The 21,023-nt window shown below is 43.0% G+C and overlaps 1 protein-coding gene across 3 annotated transcripts in view; it reads right to left on the reverse strand.

Moving 5' to 3' along the window:
• The window catches only part of LOC135919594 (mucin-2-like), a 117,940-nt gene that overhangs the window by 28,936 nt on the left and 67,981 nt on the right, over positions 1-21,023 (reverse strand). For all 3 annotated transcript variants that reach the window (XM_065453510.1, XM_065453512.1, XM_065453511.1), the window contains exons 8-10: positions 20,595-20,770; positions 12,550-12,666; positions 11,765-11,866 (exon numbers count right to left, since the gene is read on the reverse strand). In XM_065453510.1, coding sequence (XP_065309582.1) covers positions 11,765-11,866; positions 12,550-12,666; positions 20,595-20,770 — 395 coding nt within the window. The remainder of the gene's footprint in view (positions 1-11,764; positions 11,867-12,549; positions 12,667-20,594; positions 20,771-21,023) is intronic.

Raw genomic sequence — 21,023 nt, forward strand, 5'->3', positions numbered from 1 at the left:
CCATACAAGTACGGGTGAATTTGGAAACCGCCAAGACAAGAGCCAGGCATTCATGATCTGTAAGCAAATAGTTGCGCTCCGCTGCTGTGAGGAGGCAGCTAGCGTAGGCGATAACACGGTCTTGACCCTGTTGGTGCTGGGCTAAGACGGCTCCGATACCGTGACCACTGCATACCTGCCAACCGTCCCGATTCGCCCGGGAGACTCCCGATTTTTTACTGAGCTTTCCGATTGCACGATGACTGTCTTATATCTCCCGAAAAGTCTCTGTTCGCACAATAGTGGTTTTCGCAGAACCGGCACCGTGGAATCTGCAGCCACATCGTAATCGTCAGCATCACCAACGGCTGCACTAGCGCCCTCGGTATCATCGACTAAGCAGCCGACTACGGTAGCTAGTAAGCCGTCCAAAGCCAGAGCCAACCTGGCTCTTGCATTTCATGCATGCGTTCAGCATGCGTTCCTCCATGGTGCATTGTTACTGCTGTTTGCGTGTATGATTAGTGTTGGCTAGGCCGTGTGTGTGGTGCACCATGTAAAGTTAAATACCTAGTGTGCTTGATGCCATGGTGCTATCAAAGCCCAAGAAAAGGTATTCGCAGACGTTTTTGCGATCTTACACTTGTGAATTTCAGTGCTTTATGACATTAAGAAAAGGAGAACATTTTGCATTTTATACGTTTCGATGCGACGTCAGCGTGCCTCACGGTAGCAAACGCGACTTCAAACTGCACATTTCTACGGCAAAGCATCAAAGCTATGTTCGCACCGCTGAGCAGCAAGACAACATAGTGAACTTCCTCCGGAACAACTGCGATGACAGTGTCATACGTGTGGAGTGCCTGTTTATGGAGATTCCTCGCCGAACGCAAGCTACTCCTTAGTGTCAGCGACCACGTTGGGCCTCTTCTACGTAAAATGTTTCCGAAATGCGACGAGGCGAAGTGTTATGGATGTGGACGCAACTCTGAAGAATGTGGAGGTGGCCAACTTGAAATTTATTTCACAAGCATCGCTTTCGAGTCTTCATTTCTTTATTCAGAGTTTCCCTCATCTACTGCCTCGAGATTCCAATGAATTTACTGAAGATGCTTTAGATGCTCTCGAAACTGAGGTTGCCACTCTACAGGTGTACAGTCTTCCAGAGGACATTCTGAATGAAGAAAGGTGGGATGTGCAGTGGTCTATGGTTGGAAAAATGAAAAACACTGATGGAAAACATGTTTCACCGAGTTGCTAAGGTGATGCTGGATTAAATCGTGATACCACATAGCTACGTGGTGTGCGAGAGTATTTTTAGCATGGCACGAAAAACTAGGACTGAATTACACTCATCGATGTGCAACACAGCCCTCCAGCACCTGCGGCTAGTGAAGGGCCGTCAGTCTGGACCATGTTTTGAGCAAAGCTACTCCGACAAATTTTTGAAGTGAATAAAATCTGCTACTGCAAGATCCCTGCAAAAGCACTCGCCAAACACTGCCTGAAAGTTTGAACAAAACACCCCCCCTCCTGGTTCCACCGGAAGTTGAAAGAATAAATGCCCCCCCCCCCCCCCCATTTTTGATCTCTCCAGGTTGGCAGGTATGCCACTGGCATTGGTACGGACCTCTGTAGGAAAGGATGGGTCAAAGTGGGCCAGTACAGGTGGCGTGGTGAGAATGTTGGTGAGCTGGGCAAACGTGGCACTTTGAGCGGGGCCCCACGTAAACAGCACGTTTTTCTTCAGAAGATCAGTAAGCGGTTGGGCAATTGCTGCGAAGTCTCTAACAAAGCGCCGGAAGTAGGAGCAAAGTACTACAATACTTCGGACGTCTTTGACAGACTGAGGTACAGGAAAAAACATGACAGCACGAATTTTCTACGGGTATGGTTGAATACCGGAAGCATCGTCGAGGTGGCCCAGCACTGTAATCTGCCGACAACCCAAGTTACACTTCGATGAATTTAGTTGCCGCTCAGCCTCACGGAAGACTTGAAGAACAGCTGATAAGCACTCAAGGCGAGTCTCAAATGTAGGTGAAAATATGGGACCGTCGTCTAGGTAGCAGAGGCATGTTGACCATTTGAACCCTTGAAGCAAAGAGTCCATCATATGTTCGAACATTGCTGGAGTGTTGCATAGACCGAATGGTATAACTTTGAATTGATATAGACCATCAGGGGTGACGAACGCAGTCTTCTCTTTGAATTGATATAGACCATCAGGGGTGATGAACGCAGTCTTCTCTTGGTCCTTTTCATCCACAGAAATTTGCTAATAACCATACCGAAGGTCTATTGATGAAAAGTAATTGGCACCATGGAGACAGTCGAGGGCGTCGTCAATGCAAGGCAAGGGGTAGACGTCTTTCTTGGTAATGTAGTATGCGCCTCGTGCACCGCCTATAGAGGGGCCACTGAAAGCCACCTAACGGACGCTTCCAACAGTACACGCGGGAGCAGTAGCAGACGACAACCCTTTGCAGCAAGGATGGCTGAAGTTCATGGCTGCGATTTCTCCTTTGTTCGGGTGCCAGGCTGCTTCTTCTGCAGTGACAGCTGTAGGGAAGATGCTGACCTCTGTGCGAGTGGGTATGAACACGATGTTACCAGTGTTTGGTACAACATGGTCCACATACGTGCAAGGTGTGTCCCGCAGACAAACGCCATGAACCCCATTTACATGACGTGGAGCTCATGTTGACTAGCCGATAAATTTTGTTGAGTGATGCGATCTCTTGATGTTTTTTTTTTTAATCTACCCTTGCCGCAATGCTGCTTCTGTACCTGAATAATAAGCCCCCGTCGTTAGTGCAGACTTATATCAAACAAATCCGCAGGGTGCAATCTCTGCATATGCCGTTGTGATTCTTCTGCCGATGAATACATGTGACATCGCCGAATAACTGCAGTCGAAGTCGCCTCAAGAAGAGTAATTGCCAATTTATTGATGGAAACGCGTATACTAGCCAACGAAGTCACCAAACACACGGGTTAATAAAAGCGCGTGTTAGTCCTGTACCGCCAATGCAATTCTGCTGCATACGCCGATGAAATACCATTCCCGCTGCAGTTTGTGCAATTTTAAATTGCCTAAGGGAGCTGCTTGGAAATGTACAAAGCTAAAGACTGGCTAGCTTTTCAGTAATTTTTTATATTACTAGAAAGAGGTGCCATATGATATATTTAAAGGCAGAGCAGCGCTAGTCAAAGTAGATGAGCGCTGGCGGCAAGGCCCGGTTTAGTCGTCTGCAGCGTAAGTATAATAAAGATTCAGTTGAGTACAAAACTCACATGCAAGAAGGGACTACGTTGTGAAACAAACAAATCACTCGGCATGTTAAGTTTGCTCAGGCAGCATCGAGGTGTGATGACTTCCCAAACGGAACGCGAGCTTTTCAGCGAGAAATGGAACAAAAATACCATATGCAACAGTATTAGCAATTCTCGCCCTCAACTACCTATTTTCTAAACACATTTCCAAAAAACACAAACAATATCCAAGATGCCCTCGGGCGAAAAGAATAAAGCTGTTAAAGAAGCACTTCCTTGGTATCATTCCGATAAGACACAGCGTGATTTATATATACCCTTTACAAACAAGGCAGGGTGAAAACTTCGCAGCTCAGAAGAATCGACAAGAGTTATGCATGGAGCAACTAGCAACAGTTAAACATGTGCGAAGCCACGCATAAAATAGATGTAGAAACATGAAGTGCACGACAGCTGGTGTGAGGATTTACCGCACCACACGAAACCAACAATTTCAGTTCTTGCAAACTTCAGTAGCTTTAACATACAACGCAATGCGCTCGTGCAGTCGTGCTGCCTAGCTAGCGCAACGCGGTAAAGAAGCGGAAAACAATATAAGCGGCAAACAGCATTCCAAACTTTAGCGAAATGCCTTTAAACCTCATGCTGCACTGCAGATGAACTTCGTTGCTCACGCGTCTAACTATGATTGAGTGGAAAAAACACCGACGAGACAAAGGAAAGGATGAGAACAAGAAATTTCCCCTCGAAGCGACGATCCATTTTTGCTACCATTGCTCCTGCTGATGAGGCTTTGCCGGGAATGATTAGAACCGTATCGCCGGCACGTTTTCACCGGTATTTGAGCCCCCCACCCTGCAACAATTCTTCTTCGACATTCCCTGAAGCTTTGGCCACCCCACACGTGCGAATGGTGTTGCCTATCTTGCTCTGAAAACGGGGATAAGACAGAGAAGCACGATCAATGACACAACAAACTACGGCACGCGCCTGGGTCCGCTTCCGCGTGTTCTGCGCAAGGCCGCCACCAGTGGCGCGTCCGTCGGTGTGCACGGCGCCTATAGATGACGATAATCTATGCAGAAGCACCATGTGCCATCTTTCTTTTTAACAAGTACCATGCACAACGCCCAAGGGCTTGATGACGGTTCAACAATACCTTTGGCAAGCATCTTGTTCACTTCATTTAGAACAACCTTGTGCTCTGAAGCAGAAACTCGATATGGCCGGCGATGGATAGGACTGGCATCACCAGTATTTATGTAATGCTTAACAATTGAAGTCTGGCCCAATTGGTGATTGTTGAGGTCGAAGATGTCGTGGTTGGAAACCAAAAGGCGACACAGAGCTGTTACTGTACTTGTTCAGGCAAGAGGTCTTCAGCAATCATGGGACGAAAAAGTTGCGTCAGAGCAAACAGCATCCTGTGGACATGGTGAAGAATAAGAGCAGACGTCTACTGAAAACGTCGTGACATGGTCATCTTCTACAACATGCAGCATTGTAACCAACAGGCCTTGGGGTAGAACTGTTCCCTTGGTTGGCTAATGTCCAGTGTTGCCCTTATTCTATTGCAAATTACCTTGGTGAATATTTTATATAATACTGGGAGCAAGTTAATGGGCCTATAACTTTTGAATTCTTTAAAGTCTCCCTTTTCATGGACTGAATGAATGAACAAGGTTTTATTATTAATAGACAAGATATAGTACAAGGGAATATTATACAGGAGAAGGTCCCGAGGTCAAAGACTGTAATGGGACCTCCTGTACAGCGTATAAGTAAAAAATATAAACAGTCGCAACAAATAATGTAAAATATTTAAAAAATAGAAAACATAGTATTGGTTTAGGTTTGGCAGTACTAATACAAACCAGCTGCAGACATGCTAGTAAAGAAAGTATAAGAATTATTATTATGTTAGACTAATTACAGAACTATAACACCATTATGAAAGTAAATGGATAATGAGACATAACCAAACGACCTTTTATTTGTGTAGCATAACCAAATGTACATTTGGAAGAGAGAAAAAAGGGAAAAAAAAAAAGATTTATCTAGGTGGTTGCAGATGATAAAATATGGTCTTTTAGTACTAGAAGAGAAACTTGAACGAGTTGGTGGTGATTCATGTTTCGTAAATTAACAGCGCAAAAGAAACGAGTGTCCTGTACTTCTTTCCCTTCATCCTCGTTTGTTTTGCGCTGTTAATCTACAAAAACATGGTCTTTTAGTTCTCATTTAAATTGAAATTATTTACATGACCTAATAGTAGGAGGTAGTGTGCTCCAGAAGGAAACGGACGAAAAGTGGATGCTCTATTACCATAATTTGGGCGTACCTTCAGAAGAATAAAATTATTGTTTAATGCAAAATCACGTAAGATTCGTATTCATTAGACAAGATTGAGGTATTAGACTGTTGCAGTGAGCGTTATCTAGTTCTCGGTACAAAAAACGTACCAAGACTAAAGTTAATAAGTTTGTCCACAGTAAGAATGTTATAGTTATGTAATAACAGTTTGGAATTGAAATGGTTAAGACTAAATGTAATTATTCTAACAGCCTGGTTTTGTAATACTTGTAATGATTGTAAGTGGGTACGATACGTATTGGCCCAGCATGCAATGCAATAGTTTATATGTGAATGGATAAATTAGTATAAAGAGAGTAGTGTTTTCTGGTTAAATACATACCAAGCTTTTAGAAGTGTTCTTATTTCGTATGTTGCCCTCTGCCTAATGTTGGCTATGTGTTGATAAAATTTAAGGTTAGAATCAAGTTCTACACCTAAGTAGTTACAGGAAATACTATGCATGATAAGATTATTACCAAGGTAGAGCGAAGGAATGAATGCGGATGAACGTTAGTGGGATATGAATAAAACAAATTTAGTTTTAGACGAGTTTATATTGAGCTGGTTAATATTGCACCAATTTAACACATTGTTTAAGTCATATTAGGTTTTGAAACTAGGTTCCCTATACAAATGTCAGAGTTAAAGATAGTTGTGTCATCTGCATAAAGAATGTAGTTAGAAGAAAGCAGGCAATTAGGCAGGTCGTTAACATATATTAAAAACAAAGGAGGGCCAAGTATGGATCTCTGAGGTACACCAATGCTTGTTATCATGGATTTAGAAAGAACAATATTAATTCTAAGTCTTTGTGTTATATTCTTTAAGTAATTTTGTAACAAAGTTAAAGCTGGACCTGTTATTCCGATAGATTCAAAGTTCAAAAGATAAAATGCAGTGGTTAATTTTATCAAAGGCTTTGGTTAGATCCACGAACACTGATCCAGTATACATGTCCTTATCGATTGTTATCGTTAATCGTTCAGTTAGGGTGATAAGAGCAAGTTCGGATGAATAGCCCTTGCAGAAGCCGATTTGGAATGGTTAAAGAATACTGAATTTAGATAGGTACTAAGGCGCTTTTCTACCAGCCGTTCAATAGCTTTGCTAAAAAAAGGGTAGAATGCATATTGGCCTATAATTACTAATCAAGGGACGGTCACCCTTTATAAATAGCATGGTCACCCTTTTTAAGTACAGGAGTAATTCTACCTTGTTTTAGTTCTTGTGAGAAGGTTCCAGTCTTGAACATTAGGTTAATAATACTTGCGAGAACATCTGAGGTTAGGTGCACAATTAGCTTGATGTGATTCGAATGCACATTATCAAGACCTGCACTTTTTGCTTTTAAATTTTTTATTATGTTTTCTATTTCCTGTGGTGTGGTTGGAAAAGAAAAGAATGAGTGAGGTAGGTGCTGCATTAAATGGTTATATTGCGTGGGTATACGCGAATCCCTGCTAAAGAAAAATTCTTCAAAAGCATCAGCAATGTCTTGTGAAGAGGTGTACGCTCTGTCATTATGAATAATTTCCTTCAAAATATCGCGATTGTTCTGCCTATTTAAAAAAAAATCATTTACTATCTTCTATTTCTTACTAATGTCTTTTTCGCATTCTAATAATTTTTTCTCGTAATAAGCTTTTTAGCTTTCTTTGGTTTGATAGCAAGAAAGTTGGAAAATTTTTTGTATCTCTTAGTCAAATTGCCGTTAAGTGGCCGTAGTTTCTTCTTATACAAATTGTCTTTTTTGCCCATCAAGGCTAGAAGCTTATCTGAAAGCCAAGGATTCTGTGGGGACGCAAACTTTATTTTGCATTTGACTTTGCGGGTGAAGCAGTCAAAATATGATTTTAGTACAGATATAAAGAACGAGAAGGCTGTTTGTGGATCTTTCATATTTGCTATAGAAGACCAATCAGCTTAGCTCTGTGAATAAATGAAAGCTTCTTTTTCAAGTGTCAGCTTTGTGTAAGCGGCTTTGACAAAGTTTTCATTATTCTGATAGCGTACAAATATCGGGTAGTGATCAGTCAGATTTTGTAACAGGATGCCTACATCTGGTGGAGACAGCAAATTTGAAAGCGCATGATCGATTATTGTACCATCTTCACAGTTAGTGCACTGCGTAGGCCCTTTTATTAAGCATTCCTAACCGAAGCTATTGAAGCAATTTGAATATTGTAGGGCCTAGGCAGACGAGCTGTCTGCGAGGTTAATGTTAATATTGCCTATAATTATAACATCTTTATTCTCGTCTGCAAGGATATTCAGCACTACATGAAGTGCGGCGAAGAAATCTTTCATACACGATGAAGGCAAGAGATATACACAACCTATTATTAGATTTTTGTTGTCCACATTAATAAAGTGACCTTTAAGTTCTACCCATACTGACTCACAGTTTGTATGCTGAGAAGAAGGTTGTGCCTTCTTTTATACAAAAGAGTACTTAAAGTCTAGAATGTGGCACCGCCATGACAGCTGTACAGACGATTTGAGTATTCTGCTTCATGGTTAGGAAAGCAAAACATGTTCTTGTCGTGGTCACTTAGCCAAGTTTCCGAGATCCCAATTATTTACCATGAGAATTAAAGTGTCGCAATCAGATTTGAAAAGTTATCATAGCATCTGCGTATGCTTTGTGCATTAAAATGAATAATACATTTGTGATTATTGGAGATATAATTATTTAGCTCTTTAGTTATAAAATATGATGACATTGTGAATTTGTCTGGTGGTGCAACTTGTCAAAGGCGAAGGTAGCTAAGTGATCACAGAAAAGTCTGCCTCTAGGTTGACCTGTTTCTTCCTGACCTACTTTACTCTTTCTCTCTTCAAATTGAGGTGAATCCTGGCTCTCGCTAACCTATGATCACTGCACTTTACCCAACCTATCACTTCTACATCCTGCACTATGATAGTATCAGCAGAAAGTATGAAATCAATTTAATTACTTGATTCACCATTAAGGCTTTTCCAGGTTCGCTTTCTGTTACTACGCTTCCTGAAAAACGTGTTCATTATTCTCAGCTTATTCCTTTCTGCGAATTCTACCAGCATCTCTCCTCTAGTGTTCCTATAACCGACGCCGTAGTTGCAAAATTGCTTGTTCACCAGCCTGTTTTTTCCCTACTTTTGCATTAAGTCGCATATTACTACAGTATACTGAGTTTACACTTTTCTTGTCACTAATTCAACATCTTCATAAAACTGCTCCACTTCCTTATCATCATGACTGGATGTTGGAGCATACGCTTGTACTACCTTTAATCTATACCTCATGTTAAGTTTGAGTAGGACTAATGTGACCCTTTTACTAGTGCTGCAGAATTCCTCAATGTTGCCCGCTATGTCCTTATGGATTAGGATTCCTACCCCGTATTGCTTCTTATCTGGGAGACCACAATAGCAGAGGACATGGCCACTAGTCAGCACTGTATAAGCTTCACCAGTTCTTCTAATCTCACTAAGGCCAATTATGTCCCAGACAATGTCTAATAGTTCCTCAAAGAGTCCTGCTAAGCTAGTCTCACTCGACAGAGTTTGGCTGTTAAAGGTTCCTGCCCAGGTACGGAGAACCTTAGCACCCTCTGCTGCGTTACAGGTCTGACCACTGTGTAGGTCAGGTGCTCAACAGCTGCTGGCGACTGATGGCCATGGGTTAATTGGAGGAATCATGAGGGAGGGAGTGGCTGAATACTGCACCAGGGAGGCCAATTCCTGTTCTGGTGAGGGAGTGTCTTTGTTGAAGCTTAGTGGGCCTTACACTACATACACTATATATTTTCTATATATAGGTACACTATATATTTTCAGCACATTTGAACACCACTTAAAACTTGTGTGAAAAAAAAGAAAAAGGAAAAAGGTTTCAGTGTTTACCGAGATACACGACATATTTTCAATGAATTTTAACAGCACTTAAAAGTAGCGTGAAAAAAAAGAGAAAAGGAAGAAAAAAAACTTTCAGTGCTCACTGGGAATTCACTTGTTGCGTATGGATAGAGGTACACCAAACAGCTCACAGTCTGGGCTGCCTATCTCAGGCATCTGATACTGGAGCACCGCCCAAGGCTGAGACACCACATGAGAGAAGGGTGCATCGGCAGAGACTTTCACTCAAAGGACAAATCCTCAGAGTGGCCAGTCGGGCCGCCAAGTAATATGGTTCTGAGCCTAAGTAATGTAGGCGACCTTAAGAGCAGCCTTGCCCTATGGTTGGGAAGTGCTTATAGGAAACCTCCTTTAAGCTATAGTGTATGCGTTCGCGATCAGTTAGACATTGTTTGTGCACTCCTCGAGGGAAAGCTATTGACGTTTCTTCTGCCGCCGCACTTGCAATATTTGCAATTTAGCAGTTGTGCATACATGCTCGTGATCTACAGGAGTACAAAAAGAAACCCGCGAAAACGAATAAAAGTGCAAAGGTAGAGAAGAAATAAATGGACGCAAACTACAACCTTTTTTACTTGATGACAATGTGTACCTGAACTTTGCAACTGTTGTTGCTACGTTATATTTTTTTCTTATTGTTTGCGTATGGGACCCTCAATACTTCCAGTGAGTCCGAGAACTCACTTATACAGCTAAGCTGCAAGTTTCAGTTGCTCAGACTGGCATGCATCTGTGAAGGGTCTCTTAAGCGCTGTCACTGCAAACAATGTGCGCTCGGACTCACTGTTAATGAAACAGGCGAGCACCGTGCACAAACGTGGCATTGAACTGAACATACTGTAAAATTTCATTTATTAATTTATTTTCAATACCCTAAAGGCCCCAAGAGGGCATTACATAAGGGGGGATACAATTCACACATGGTATTTCAACGTAATAAAAATGACTGAAGGCAACAATCAAGCGCAGATTTCGGTAGAAGAAACACTTTGTAGAAAAAAGATGAAAAAATAGAAAAAGAAAACGAAAAGTAATTGGCGTGAGAGTACATGGTACAATTCATATTTGCTGTCCATGGCACTTTCAAACAAGGCACAAGTGGCAGGCAGCTGCGGGTAAATGTACATTTAGAAATTATACATATATATAACACAGGCCAGTCAAGAAGAGGCAGCTGAACATTTTATACATTTTAAAATGTGCGCAGGGCTGATTGGAAGGCAGACGGGTCAGTGATTGTTACAATATCTTGAGGTAGGGCGTTTCATTCATTCACTGATAACACCAAAGGGGAATTCCCGAATTTTTTGGTCCTAGCAAATATGGGAGACACTTTGCATACATGGTCATTGCGGGTGGACAGATAATGGACAGGTAAGATGGAAGCAGATGAAAAAGATGAACCACAATAGTAAAGGGAGTGAAAAAAAGACAGACGGAAATATTTCCGTTGTGTGTCAAGATCCAGAAGATTAAGGGTCTGCTTTAATGCCGACACACTTTGATATGGAGAGTAGGAGCGCAAAATAAAGCGGGCAGCCTTATTTTGAATTGATTCGATGCAATCAAAAAGGTTAGCTGTGTGAGGGTTCCAAATAATTGAGGCATAATCGAGGGTTGTTCTGATAAGGGAGATGTATGCACGAAGTCTTGTGTCACTGTTTGCAAGGTACAGACGGAGTTTTAAAAAGCCAAGTTTTTTTATTGCCTTCTTAGTAATATGCTCAATATGTATGGCCCAGCTTAAATCAGATGTAAGAATAATGCCCAGATATTTAAAGGAAAAGGTTTGTTCGAGTATGCAATTGCGTAGTGTGTATACGTTAGATGGAAAGGTTAGCTTGGAAGAAAATGTCATGACCTTAGTTTTATCTGCATTAATTTCCATCTCCCATACGCGACACCATTCAGCTAACGTGGCTAAATCTTTTTGTAATATGGCAACGTCATCAGGGGTGGTTATCTGTCTATAAATTACACAATTATCGGCAAACAGCCGTATTGTTGAAGTTATATTCGTAGCTATGTTATCTACCTGCTGCTACCTATGTTCTATGTGCTATCTAGTTCTAACTATGTTCTGCTACCTATGCTACCTATATCCAAAATTTGAATGGTGATCAGCCAGTGGTTAAGCAGGACAAGTACATCTCATGACATGACATCAAGTGACATCTCGTGCAGTTACTGATGCAACACTCAGTTTACCGGCCGGACACTCTGCATCGCAGCAAAAAGCTTTCTCTCCCTGTCTTACCTGCGTGATGAGCCTCTGGTGCAGCTCGACATCCTGCGGAGTCACCAGTCCACTGCGTATGTGTGGCTCTCCATGCAAACGCAATGCACACTCCAAGGTGTCCTGCATATCACACACTTCATCTGTTTTTTTCCCCCCATCTGTTAAACACCCGCATTCAGGCTTTTCATATCACTCTTACCTAAAATCGAGCCCCTCGATCCTCTCATTCTCCATACTCATTGCATAACAAGCATTCTCATCCCTGGCCACCTTTATGCCTTGAAAAGGACGGTACATTGGGCACTTTGGTATTCCATGCTAAAGCTACTGATGGCGCGAAACGGCATGAACTACACATGAAAGATCCCCGGACACTACGTGCCTTGAGGTCAGCTTATGGTGTATGCTTCCGAGTTCCCATACTTTGTGGCACTTGCAGTTGAAAGGATTTTCCGTATTCCCTGCCAGGACCACAGGTGGGGCAAACAAGAAACCAGCAGATCCAAGAGATTTCATTTCCAATAATTTTGTTGAGGGACCTCGAGACAAAAAAACCTTCCAGCACTTCAAGTCATTAAATCAGTTTTGTGCTACAACCTGCTAGCCTCTGCATTAGCTCAAATGGCAGAGAAACTGACTGCTCTAGATTAGAACTTCAATCCCTGGACTAGCACAAATTTTTTTTCAACTGTGTAGTTCACTTCTCTGACAACACTGACACGATTCCCTTTGTATCCTGCTACTACCAGCTGCATGGACTGCCATTTCTTAGATGGAACTGTAACAGCCAAAGCTACACTGACCTTGATGGTCTGAATGATTGACTGCACACGCTGCGTCTTCATCAGCCTCCGAGTCAGGTGGCCCCTAGCCATGGCGGTGAGTCGGTCAAAACACCGGCGCCACCTGGGGTGCAGGGACTGTACAGCACATACATAACAGCTCACTTATTTGCACTTAATATATATTCAGTGGAAAAGTCACATCACATGTGTGCAGATCTACAACGGCATTTTTTTTTTTGTACAATGAAGCCAGTCACTCACAAAACACTTGATCTAGTGAAAAGCGATAACGACAATGATGACACTGATGACTTACTTGGCATTTTGTCTCTTTTAGAATTTTACAAATTGTGTCTCCCCCCACCCCCCCTGTGCTTCGGTGCCCTCCACATCTTGCATATTATTTTTAAACTATACCTTTACCTGCAGGAGTGGCCAGTGATGGGTCGGAATGTGAAAACACAAGAGAAAGTCCCCAACTTTTTGAAATGCTGTCAGGATATGAAGAGTGTACTTCACCTACAAAGTCAGCTCTGATGCACCCAAATGGCTCACCAATAAGTATTTAAGTTTGTCTCCAAAAGTACAAACGCTTCAGAAGTGTGCCTTAAGAAGCTGAGGGCCATATATATTCCTTGCAATAAAATTAGGTGAAGCGATGCTTTTAGCCAAATTATAATGTGATAAATCTTACTCAGGCAATTTACCAGCTATTTACAGTTATGTTATCGTTTTTAAAAATACGAAGAAAAGCAAAGCTGTCGTTAAGGTGACCAAAAACTTGCTAAATGTAGCGACTTCACCAAGTTACCAAGACTGGCATGGATGGAAGGATGACCGTGGAATACACAATGCAACAAAGTGCGCACCTACATTACATATCAGAATCTGAACAGCTCAAAGGCAACGCGAAAACAAGACCGGACAAGCACTGCCAGGACTTGTTCAGCCTGATTTTCCTCTCCACATTGCCTTTGCACAGGTCATGTTCAGTGTGCATTCCATATCAGCCATTATTGGTCTATCAATCTGCCTCGGAGTGGAGTCAGCAACAGATTAAGGGTATCACAAGAGAAAAATTTCTCATTACTTGGATCTGAGAAGTGCTCTTTGCACAAACACTGCTATCAGTTTCTGGAGTATGAAACACACACACACACACGCACGCACGCACGCACGCACGCACACACACACACACACACACACACATTTTCGTTTGCTGCGTGAACGGTCTACAAGCTTTTCTGCAGAAGCAGTCTATAATATAAAGAAAGTTTCTTTCTTGTGAATTTGTTTGTCAGCGTTTTTTTATGTGCCTCCAAGAGGGGAAACTAATTTTGAAGGCCATGCGTTGTTGAAGGCCACGCGTTGCTGTAGTTGCCGGAAGTGATAGAGCCACCATGTTTTTTAAACATCCTTCAATGGGAGGGGCATAGAAGAAGACGAGTTCGAAGTTTATTTTTCTTACGTACCAGGCAAGCAACATCGCCAAGTGTTATACCAAACGATCCGGGCCATATAAAGTGCTTAATTGTGTGAAATTTGAGCGAGAACAGAGCAGCGATAAACGGAAAAAAAACATTCTCCACTATTTTAAGAGAAAAACACACCTCCTTGTACTAACAGTACCAGCTTTGAAAGCTACGTGTCAATGCCAAGATGGGCTCCTTAGTCGTCAAATGCAAATAACGCAAATTAACACACTGTCGGTGAATTGGCCTTGCTTATACTAAGACAACCTGTATCTCAAGCATGCACGGGCTTCTAGTCACTTCTAATGACCAAAATGCCCTGCTGAGAAGACGAGTAAACAGAATTAACCCTTTCAGTGTCACTGACATGCTAGTACATTTCTCCATTTCTGTACCGCCATGTCACTGACGTACCAGCACATTCCCCACAACTCCCTCCATTTGCATGTGCATAGTAACATAGTTGGCATGGCTCCGAGGCAGTTCCAACATGTGTACATTTCTGGGAGGATATTTTCTCCTCTCCTTGGGTCTGCTCGGTCAGGGATTTTGTGAGTGACACTGTGGAACACACCACTTCGAGGGTGTGGTTCTACTGTGCAGAGTGGGTGCCTTCGCAGGTTTTGTACACTACCACAGCAGCAATTCTCCCTTCCCCATATTCTCATCATGGTGCAAGGCCATCACTCTCGCATGTTCTCGCACTTGTTCCAAGTTTATAGAAGGCTTTTTTTTTCTGCTTTTTTTCCCCTGTCTTGCGCTGTCTTTGCTGCAGCGTGCCTCCTTTCGAGCAATGAAATGAAGGTGCTCCGTTTGTCGGTGTGCTTTCTCCAAGATGGCTCTGCCCTCTGTCATATGTCTTTCATCTGTTGCTCTCTGTTCCATCTGAGGCTCTCTCTGCTCCAATTGGTCAAGTGTGAATAAACAAAAGCACCCCTTTTTTGAACACGGCCACGTGACCGCATTGAGATGGCTTTGAATGCAAGCAAAGCTCAGATTATATTTAGATGACAGCTTGTCATCCAAGAAAGAACAAACTTCAACCGGGCGAATTTTTTACCTTGACCTGGCAGCGCTATCGCAGAAACGTGCACATCAAGATGAGACTGTGTGGGAGGTAAGAAACGGAGATAGGAATGTAAGGACTCTATCAAGAGTGAATTTGCCATTATCTGCGTCATTTTTTTCCCTTCTGCATAAGCAAAAATAAACTGTTGTTTGCTTCATAATATCCAAGAAAAAAGAAAACAACATTGGTGTTGCGTCACTTGCAAAAAAGCAGACAGTGAAAGGGTTAATAGGGGCGCTCAAACCAAACCTAACACGAACTACATTCAAGAAAAACAACCTTCGAGTATTGAATTGAATATGTATAATTTTCTATTTCTAAACAGTGTGAAGTATCAAGGTTGCTGGAATCTTTTCAGCAAGAAAAGCTTATTTGCATTACTTAATTGATACGTGTAATGCCACTAACAAATGGAGGTCAGGTAAACTGAGGAGCTTGAAAATGATAAACAAGTGAAATCTATCACATGTGGTGCTGTACGACACTGACAGTAACTAGACAGCAGACTTCCGCTAAATAAACTCTGGTTATTTCAATTTTTCGGTTAATTTGATCCCTACTGAAGGTCCCAACCAGTGCCCATGCATTTCTATCGGTCCAAACGTTTGCTATTTCGATCCCGAGATTGGCCTTCGCCAGATAATTTCCAACTTGGCTGGTCAGCACGCACACGCCTAACCAAAATGGTGACCTCAGTGGTGACTCCAATACGGTAAAACCTCGTTAAACCGTACACGCTTAAACAGCACTTTCGTTTAAAAACTAGTAAAGTCAAATCCCCGACTCAGCGGCCATTGAACATAATGTGCTTTGTATCTGCATAAACCGTACCAGCTTATTGCATATGTATTGGTTGGTATAGGGAATGCGTAGTGGTTCCACTTTTCATCACATAGACACGGTGGTGCGTCATCTCTATAGGGTGGCCTGGCAGAAAAAATATATGGGGTTTTACGTGCCAAAACCACTTTCTGATTATGAGGCATGCCGTAGTGGAGAACTCCAGAAATTTCGACCACCTGGGGTTCTCTAATGTGCACCTAAATCTACATGGATGCGTTCACATGTCGCCCCCATCGAAGTGTGGCCGCCGTGGCCGGGATTCGATCCCGCGACCTCGTGCTCAGCAGCCTAACGCCGTGGCCACTGTGCAACCACGGCGGGTAGGTTTGGCGGAACAACAGCCTTCAAGCGCCCTGCGCGTTTGCGCGTGAAACCACATGAACATCAACATCATTTCGGCGCCGTGCCAGAGAGCGTTATGGCATCGTGCAACCAAGGACTCACATCGTGCCAAAGCTTGAATAAAAAAGGATGCCGGGTGCTCAGCCTAGAAGAAAAATTAGAGATTGTTTGTGCTGTAGAACGTGGCACAAAGAAGTCTGCGCTAGCATGCGACAGGGTTCTACGCTGACTACGGCGTGTGGCATTTGAAATACGAAGAAGCTGCTCGGCGGCACTGCTGCGACCGCGAAGAGGTGTCGGCTATAAGGTTTGACTTTTCGCCATTGTTGCTTCTGTAGTTGCCGAAGTGTCGACTAGCGACTAGCGACTAGCACGAGCAATTCAGGCCCGACAGTGGAAGAAGCTGCGCGTTACTTCAGCCTCATGAATGCAATCGTCACGACGAGAACAGCTCCCCACAATGAAAAAGGCACCCCGCGACTTCTGCAGCGCTACCACGGGCATGCACGGAGAATACGTAATGACAATGAGGAATGTGCCATGCGAGTGTTTGCCAAGAAGAGGGGGCTGGTGGCTCGCAGCTTCAGTAAGTTTGAGGCGATCTCTTGCTATTTCGGTTAAGCAGAACTACCATTTAGTACAGACTTTTTCCGGGCTCCAGCCAACTACGGTTTAATGAGGTTTCACTGTAGCGGCAGCATCTGTTGCAGCACTCAGGGTAGAGTGAATGAGTTGAATACATGTCAGCTCCAGTCGAGAGCACCTATATTCGCTGTACCTGTGCTGGACACAAAGACCAGAAGGGGTGAGTGTCACTGCTTTTAAATTCTTGCACGTGTCTGGGCCATGGCTGCGCATGGCTTTAAGTGCGGCTGAGCACATAGACAGCTGCGCACCCTGCTTTAAAGGTAATCTGCCGCATGTGCACAGAGTGGGCATGCCAAGATGGCGTGGCACCATGTAAGCTGTCCTGCGGATTTAGTGTTGGAGGTTGCGTAATCTCGAGTTTCGGTGACCTGTTGGAGCGAGAGGCAGATGACGCATTCGCTCCCCGTTGCCTGCACTTTTCATGATAGCGTCGTTCTAGTGCGAGCGCCACTATCAGCTGTGGGGGCAGAGTGCATGTGAAGGCCTGGACGGCTTTGCTTAGTTCAAACTGCCGATGTGAAGATATGGTCGACATACGTGGCACGAAACAGTATCATTCGTCACAGACTCGTAAATTTATCATAATAAATTGTTTTCTCATTCAAGTTTGCTTCTTTTGATTGCCTGATAATTTGGAAAATTCTGCAGTCCTTTTCCATGTAAGAAAAATAAATCAGTGACTGTACTTGCTTGTAAAAAAAAGTATAATTTCAATACAGCGAATTTTCGATATAACGAAGCAAATTTCCAATCTTACCGACTTTGTTATATCGAGGTTTAACTGTATTTGAATATCAGTGCAGAATAGTTGTTTCAAGCCAAATGCACCAGCCATGAATCTACCCCCTCTAATTTATATTTAAAATGTTACGGCTAACCAGTGCACTTAGTGAAGTACATTCCCATAATACTCCCGGCAAAAAAAAAAATGTCCGCCTACCTCAGCACTATTCAAACTTCACAGTGCAGGTGGATGGTGTACAATGATTTATTTTTAAGATATTACACCCAATTTCATGAGAACAGAAGCATTCTCTTAGTACTTTGGAGCAATTGCATTTTGATTGAGGCTATTATTTTATTTTTGTGTGTTCATTGTCGGATCATGAAGTACAACTAGGAGTAGGTCTGAAGTTTATAGATTATTTAGCTTTTCATTTCATACCATTTTATGATCTGATATTGGCAGTCTTATACATAAATAATTATATACAAGTGCTTTGTCATGCAAGAAACACAACAGAAAAGAAAAAAGGCCCATATTTAAGGCCATATTCAAAGCCACATTTAAGGAAATGACACTTTTACTGTGTGTTCTGCTGTAAATGGCACACTGTTAGGGCCATCAAAAATATAAGTGATAGTTCACTACACTTCAGGACCCATAATAACTTGTTTATGGGAGTTCAATGAAAGTATCTTTTTACACAAGAAAAATTTTACTTTTTGTCGTTGCTACATCTACTGTCATTGATCTATAGTACACCTATAGATCAATCTCCTGCTACTGTAATACATGCCTCAGTCTTGAGAGAAGTTGATGTGCTTATTGCGTTTATTGTTATACGAAAGCTCTGCAGGAGCGCTGAACATGTGGCTTTCACCGCACTGCCACATAGTTTTTCCTATTGCATTTTCTAACTAAATGCCGCACACTTGGAGTAGAAGTTTATCCTGTATACTACAGGCATTTCTTCAAAGATCTGGACCCCTACCAGCGGTGCAGAAGAATCTTACTTCACTGCAGCAGTTTTAATTTAAGCCACACAGCTGCCCTGTAGCAGCCATTGAGGGCATGTTATTACAACCAGTTTGTAAGAGTCTAACAAGAAGAATTAGTGCAACAGTCACAGCAGCTCTTGCGTAAGTGACTGGATTTGTTACACTAATAAAAACTGTCTGTAAATACACTACGTTTCTACAGTGTGGACACTAGGCAGCATCAACTCATCCACAAAAAGAAATACTGCTCCGTAGCAAACTAAAGCCTTCGGTTCGTTGTGGAAAAGTACACATACATGTCAAATTTGCCTCTGCCACTATTAATATTGTTACGGAAGGATAAAAGATGAGGAAGGAAGAAGAAGATTGTGAGACGCTGGCTGCAGCGTGTTGCTGCTGGTGAGCCATCTTAAACACATTGACTCGGCTTGTATATATATTGTAAATACACTGTCTATATTCCCAACATCCCTGTAACAGTAACCAAAACATACAAGGTGCTTCACGTATGGCCAAGCTCTGTGCATAAACAATTGTACTGCAATAGAAAGGTGCGCTGTCTTGCAAGTGCATGCAGGGGCTAAGAGTGCACTCGTGTTGAGCCAGAAGCCAGTGTTACACGTAATTTATGAATCAATGCTTTTATCATATTGATAGAAAATAGAATAACTGTGCAAGACATCTCACTCGAAGTGTTGCAAAGAGCCTAATAACCTTGCAGGGAACAAACTTACATAAATTCCAACTTCGGCAGTTTAATCAGTCATTTCCCCCGACTTTACTCATTAACCCTTTAATGACGAGACATATAAATACCGAGAAAACATGTTTATTGTTCTATCTGAATATGCAAAACACGTCATGAGTAAGCATAATCAACAAAAAGAAAAAATATTTTGCAGAAATTTTTCAGCAATAGAGGGAAAACCCCAGGCAGGAAACTGGAAGTGGGCTTCACCCCACTGAAGCCACCTAGCTTTATTTTCAATTTGTATAGACAGCTCTTATCATATGTGAACCAGAGGTGCCCATTTCATTTGCTTTACATCAGATGTGTGACACCAATGCAGCTGCGTACGTTGCATTGGCCTGTCTCCTCTGAACTTGCTTGCACAAGACAGTGAGTCGCGTGCCAAACTTCTTCTTCCTCGTCCAGTGTTCCTGCTCTAAACCAACAAATGACGCTTGCTGCTTGTCATTCAGTGTTGGCCGAAGACATTTAGCTAGAAACTTCGTACTCGATACTTAAACTCGACAAGAAAAAAATTCTTTTTTGGTGTGTTGCCTGTAGGCAACACTCGTCAATAAAGGGTTAATATAAGATACTCCCGGACAATTCCATGTGCTCAAAGTTTCCCCAACCTTTCCAGGTCGCTAAACACCCTGCAGTCTGTGGGGAGCACGCACATCCATCCATACTCAAGTCGGCTCAATTGCACAGTGTGGGCATGCCGAGAGCAGGTGGGCAGGCTTGGAAAAGGCACACTACGGCCTCTCCCTGTGTTTTTGTCGTTCTCGTGACACGCGTGCCCCTTTTTGAAAACTTGGAAACGTATCCAACATGCGAGGAGAACATTCAGCACAGGAAAGTAAAAACATAAAAGAGCATCCATGAAAGAAACGCCCTCTCTGGCACCTTGACCTGACCAATGACCTGACGTGAACCTTACGGATACCTGCCACAGCCTGTGAGTGACCTCACTGCCCAACCATCAGGAACAGCAAGGCAAGCCTAATAAGGACATTTTTAGAGTGCGGCCCTTCTTTCTGCAAGTGTTGGTTATTACTGGCAGCAATAAATATTTTTAGAGTTGATGACGCTGGTTGCCTTTATTCGTCCGAACCCAACGTAGCTGCGATTACATGCGCAACGGGTAGGGGAGTACTACGGAACGACTGTGTGAGGCTAGATCTGGAGCTTGCCTTCGACCCTAGCAGCACAGAAAGCAAAGCCCTCCGAGTCTCACCTGTCGTGTTTCCGACAGCAAGTCTAGGTGGATGGATGTGCTGGCCAGCGACGAGTCCACTCGAGAGTGGTCCCCGTCTGAGTGCCTCAACATGGACAGGTCAGCCGGTAGGCTTGTGTGGTCAGAAGAGCTGCGGCTACAAGGGCTGTGGCCACAAAGACTGTGGCCATCTGCACCTGCAGGGTGATCAAGCAGACCAAGCAGTGGTCACAAGGGTATGAGTGGAAGCACACAGCCCTGCTATCACTTTTGTTTTATATTTACCATACGGTTGGCAACTTCAGACTAATTTGGAGTTCTTCGGATCTGGGTATCTCGTTGCCACACTCTCTTGCGACATGGGACACCCTCTTGTGACACGAGCTCTGTTTTGTGATGATGAATGACTCAACAATTGTGATTCGCTGTGTGCTACGGTGCTAAACAGAA

Source organism: Dermacentor albipictus, chromosome 8 (assembly GCF_038994185.2).
Source record: "Dermacentor albipictus isolate Rhodes 1998 colony chromosome 8, USDA_Dalb.pri_finalv2, whole genome shotgun sequence".
Lineage (NCBI taxonomy): Eukaryota > Metazoa > Arthropoda > Arachnida > Ixodida > Ixodidae > Dermacentor > Dermacentor albipictus.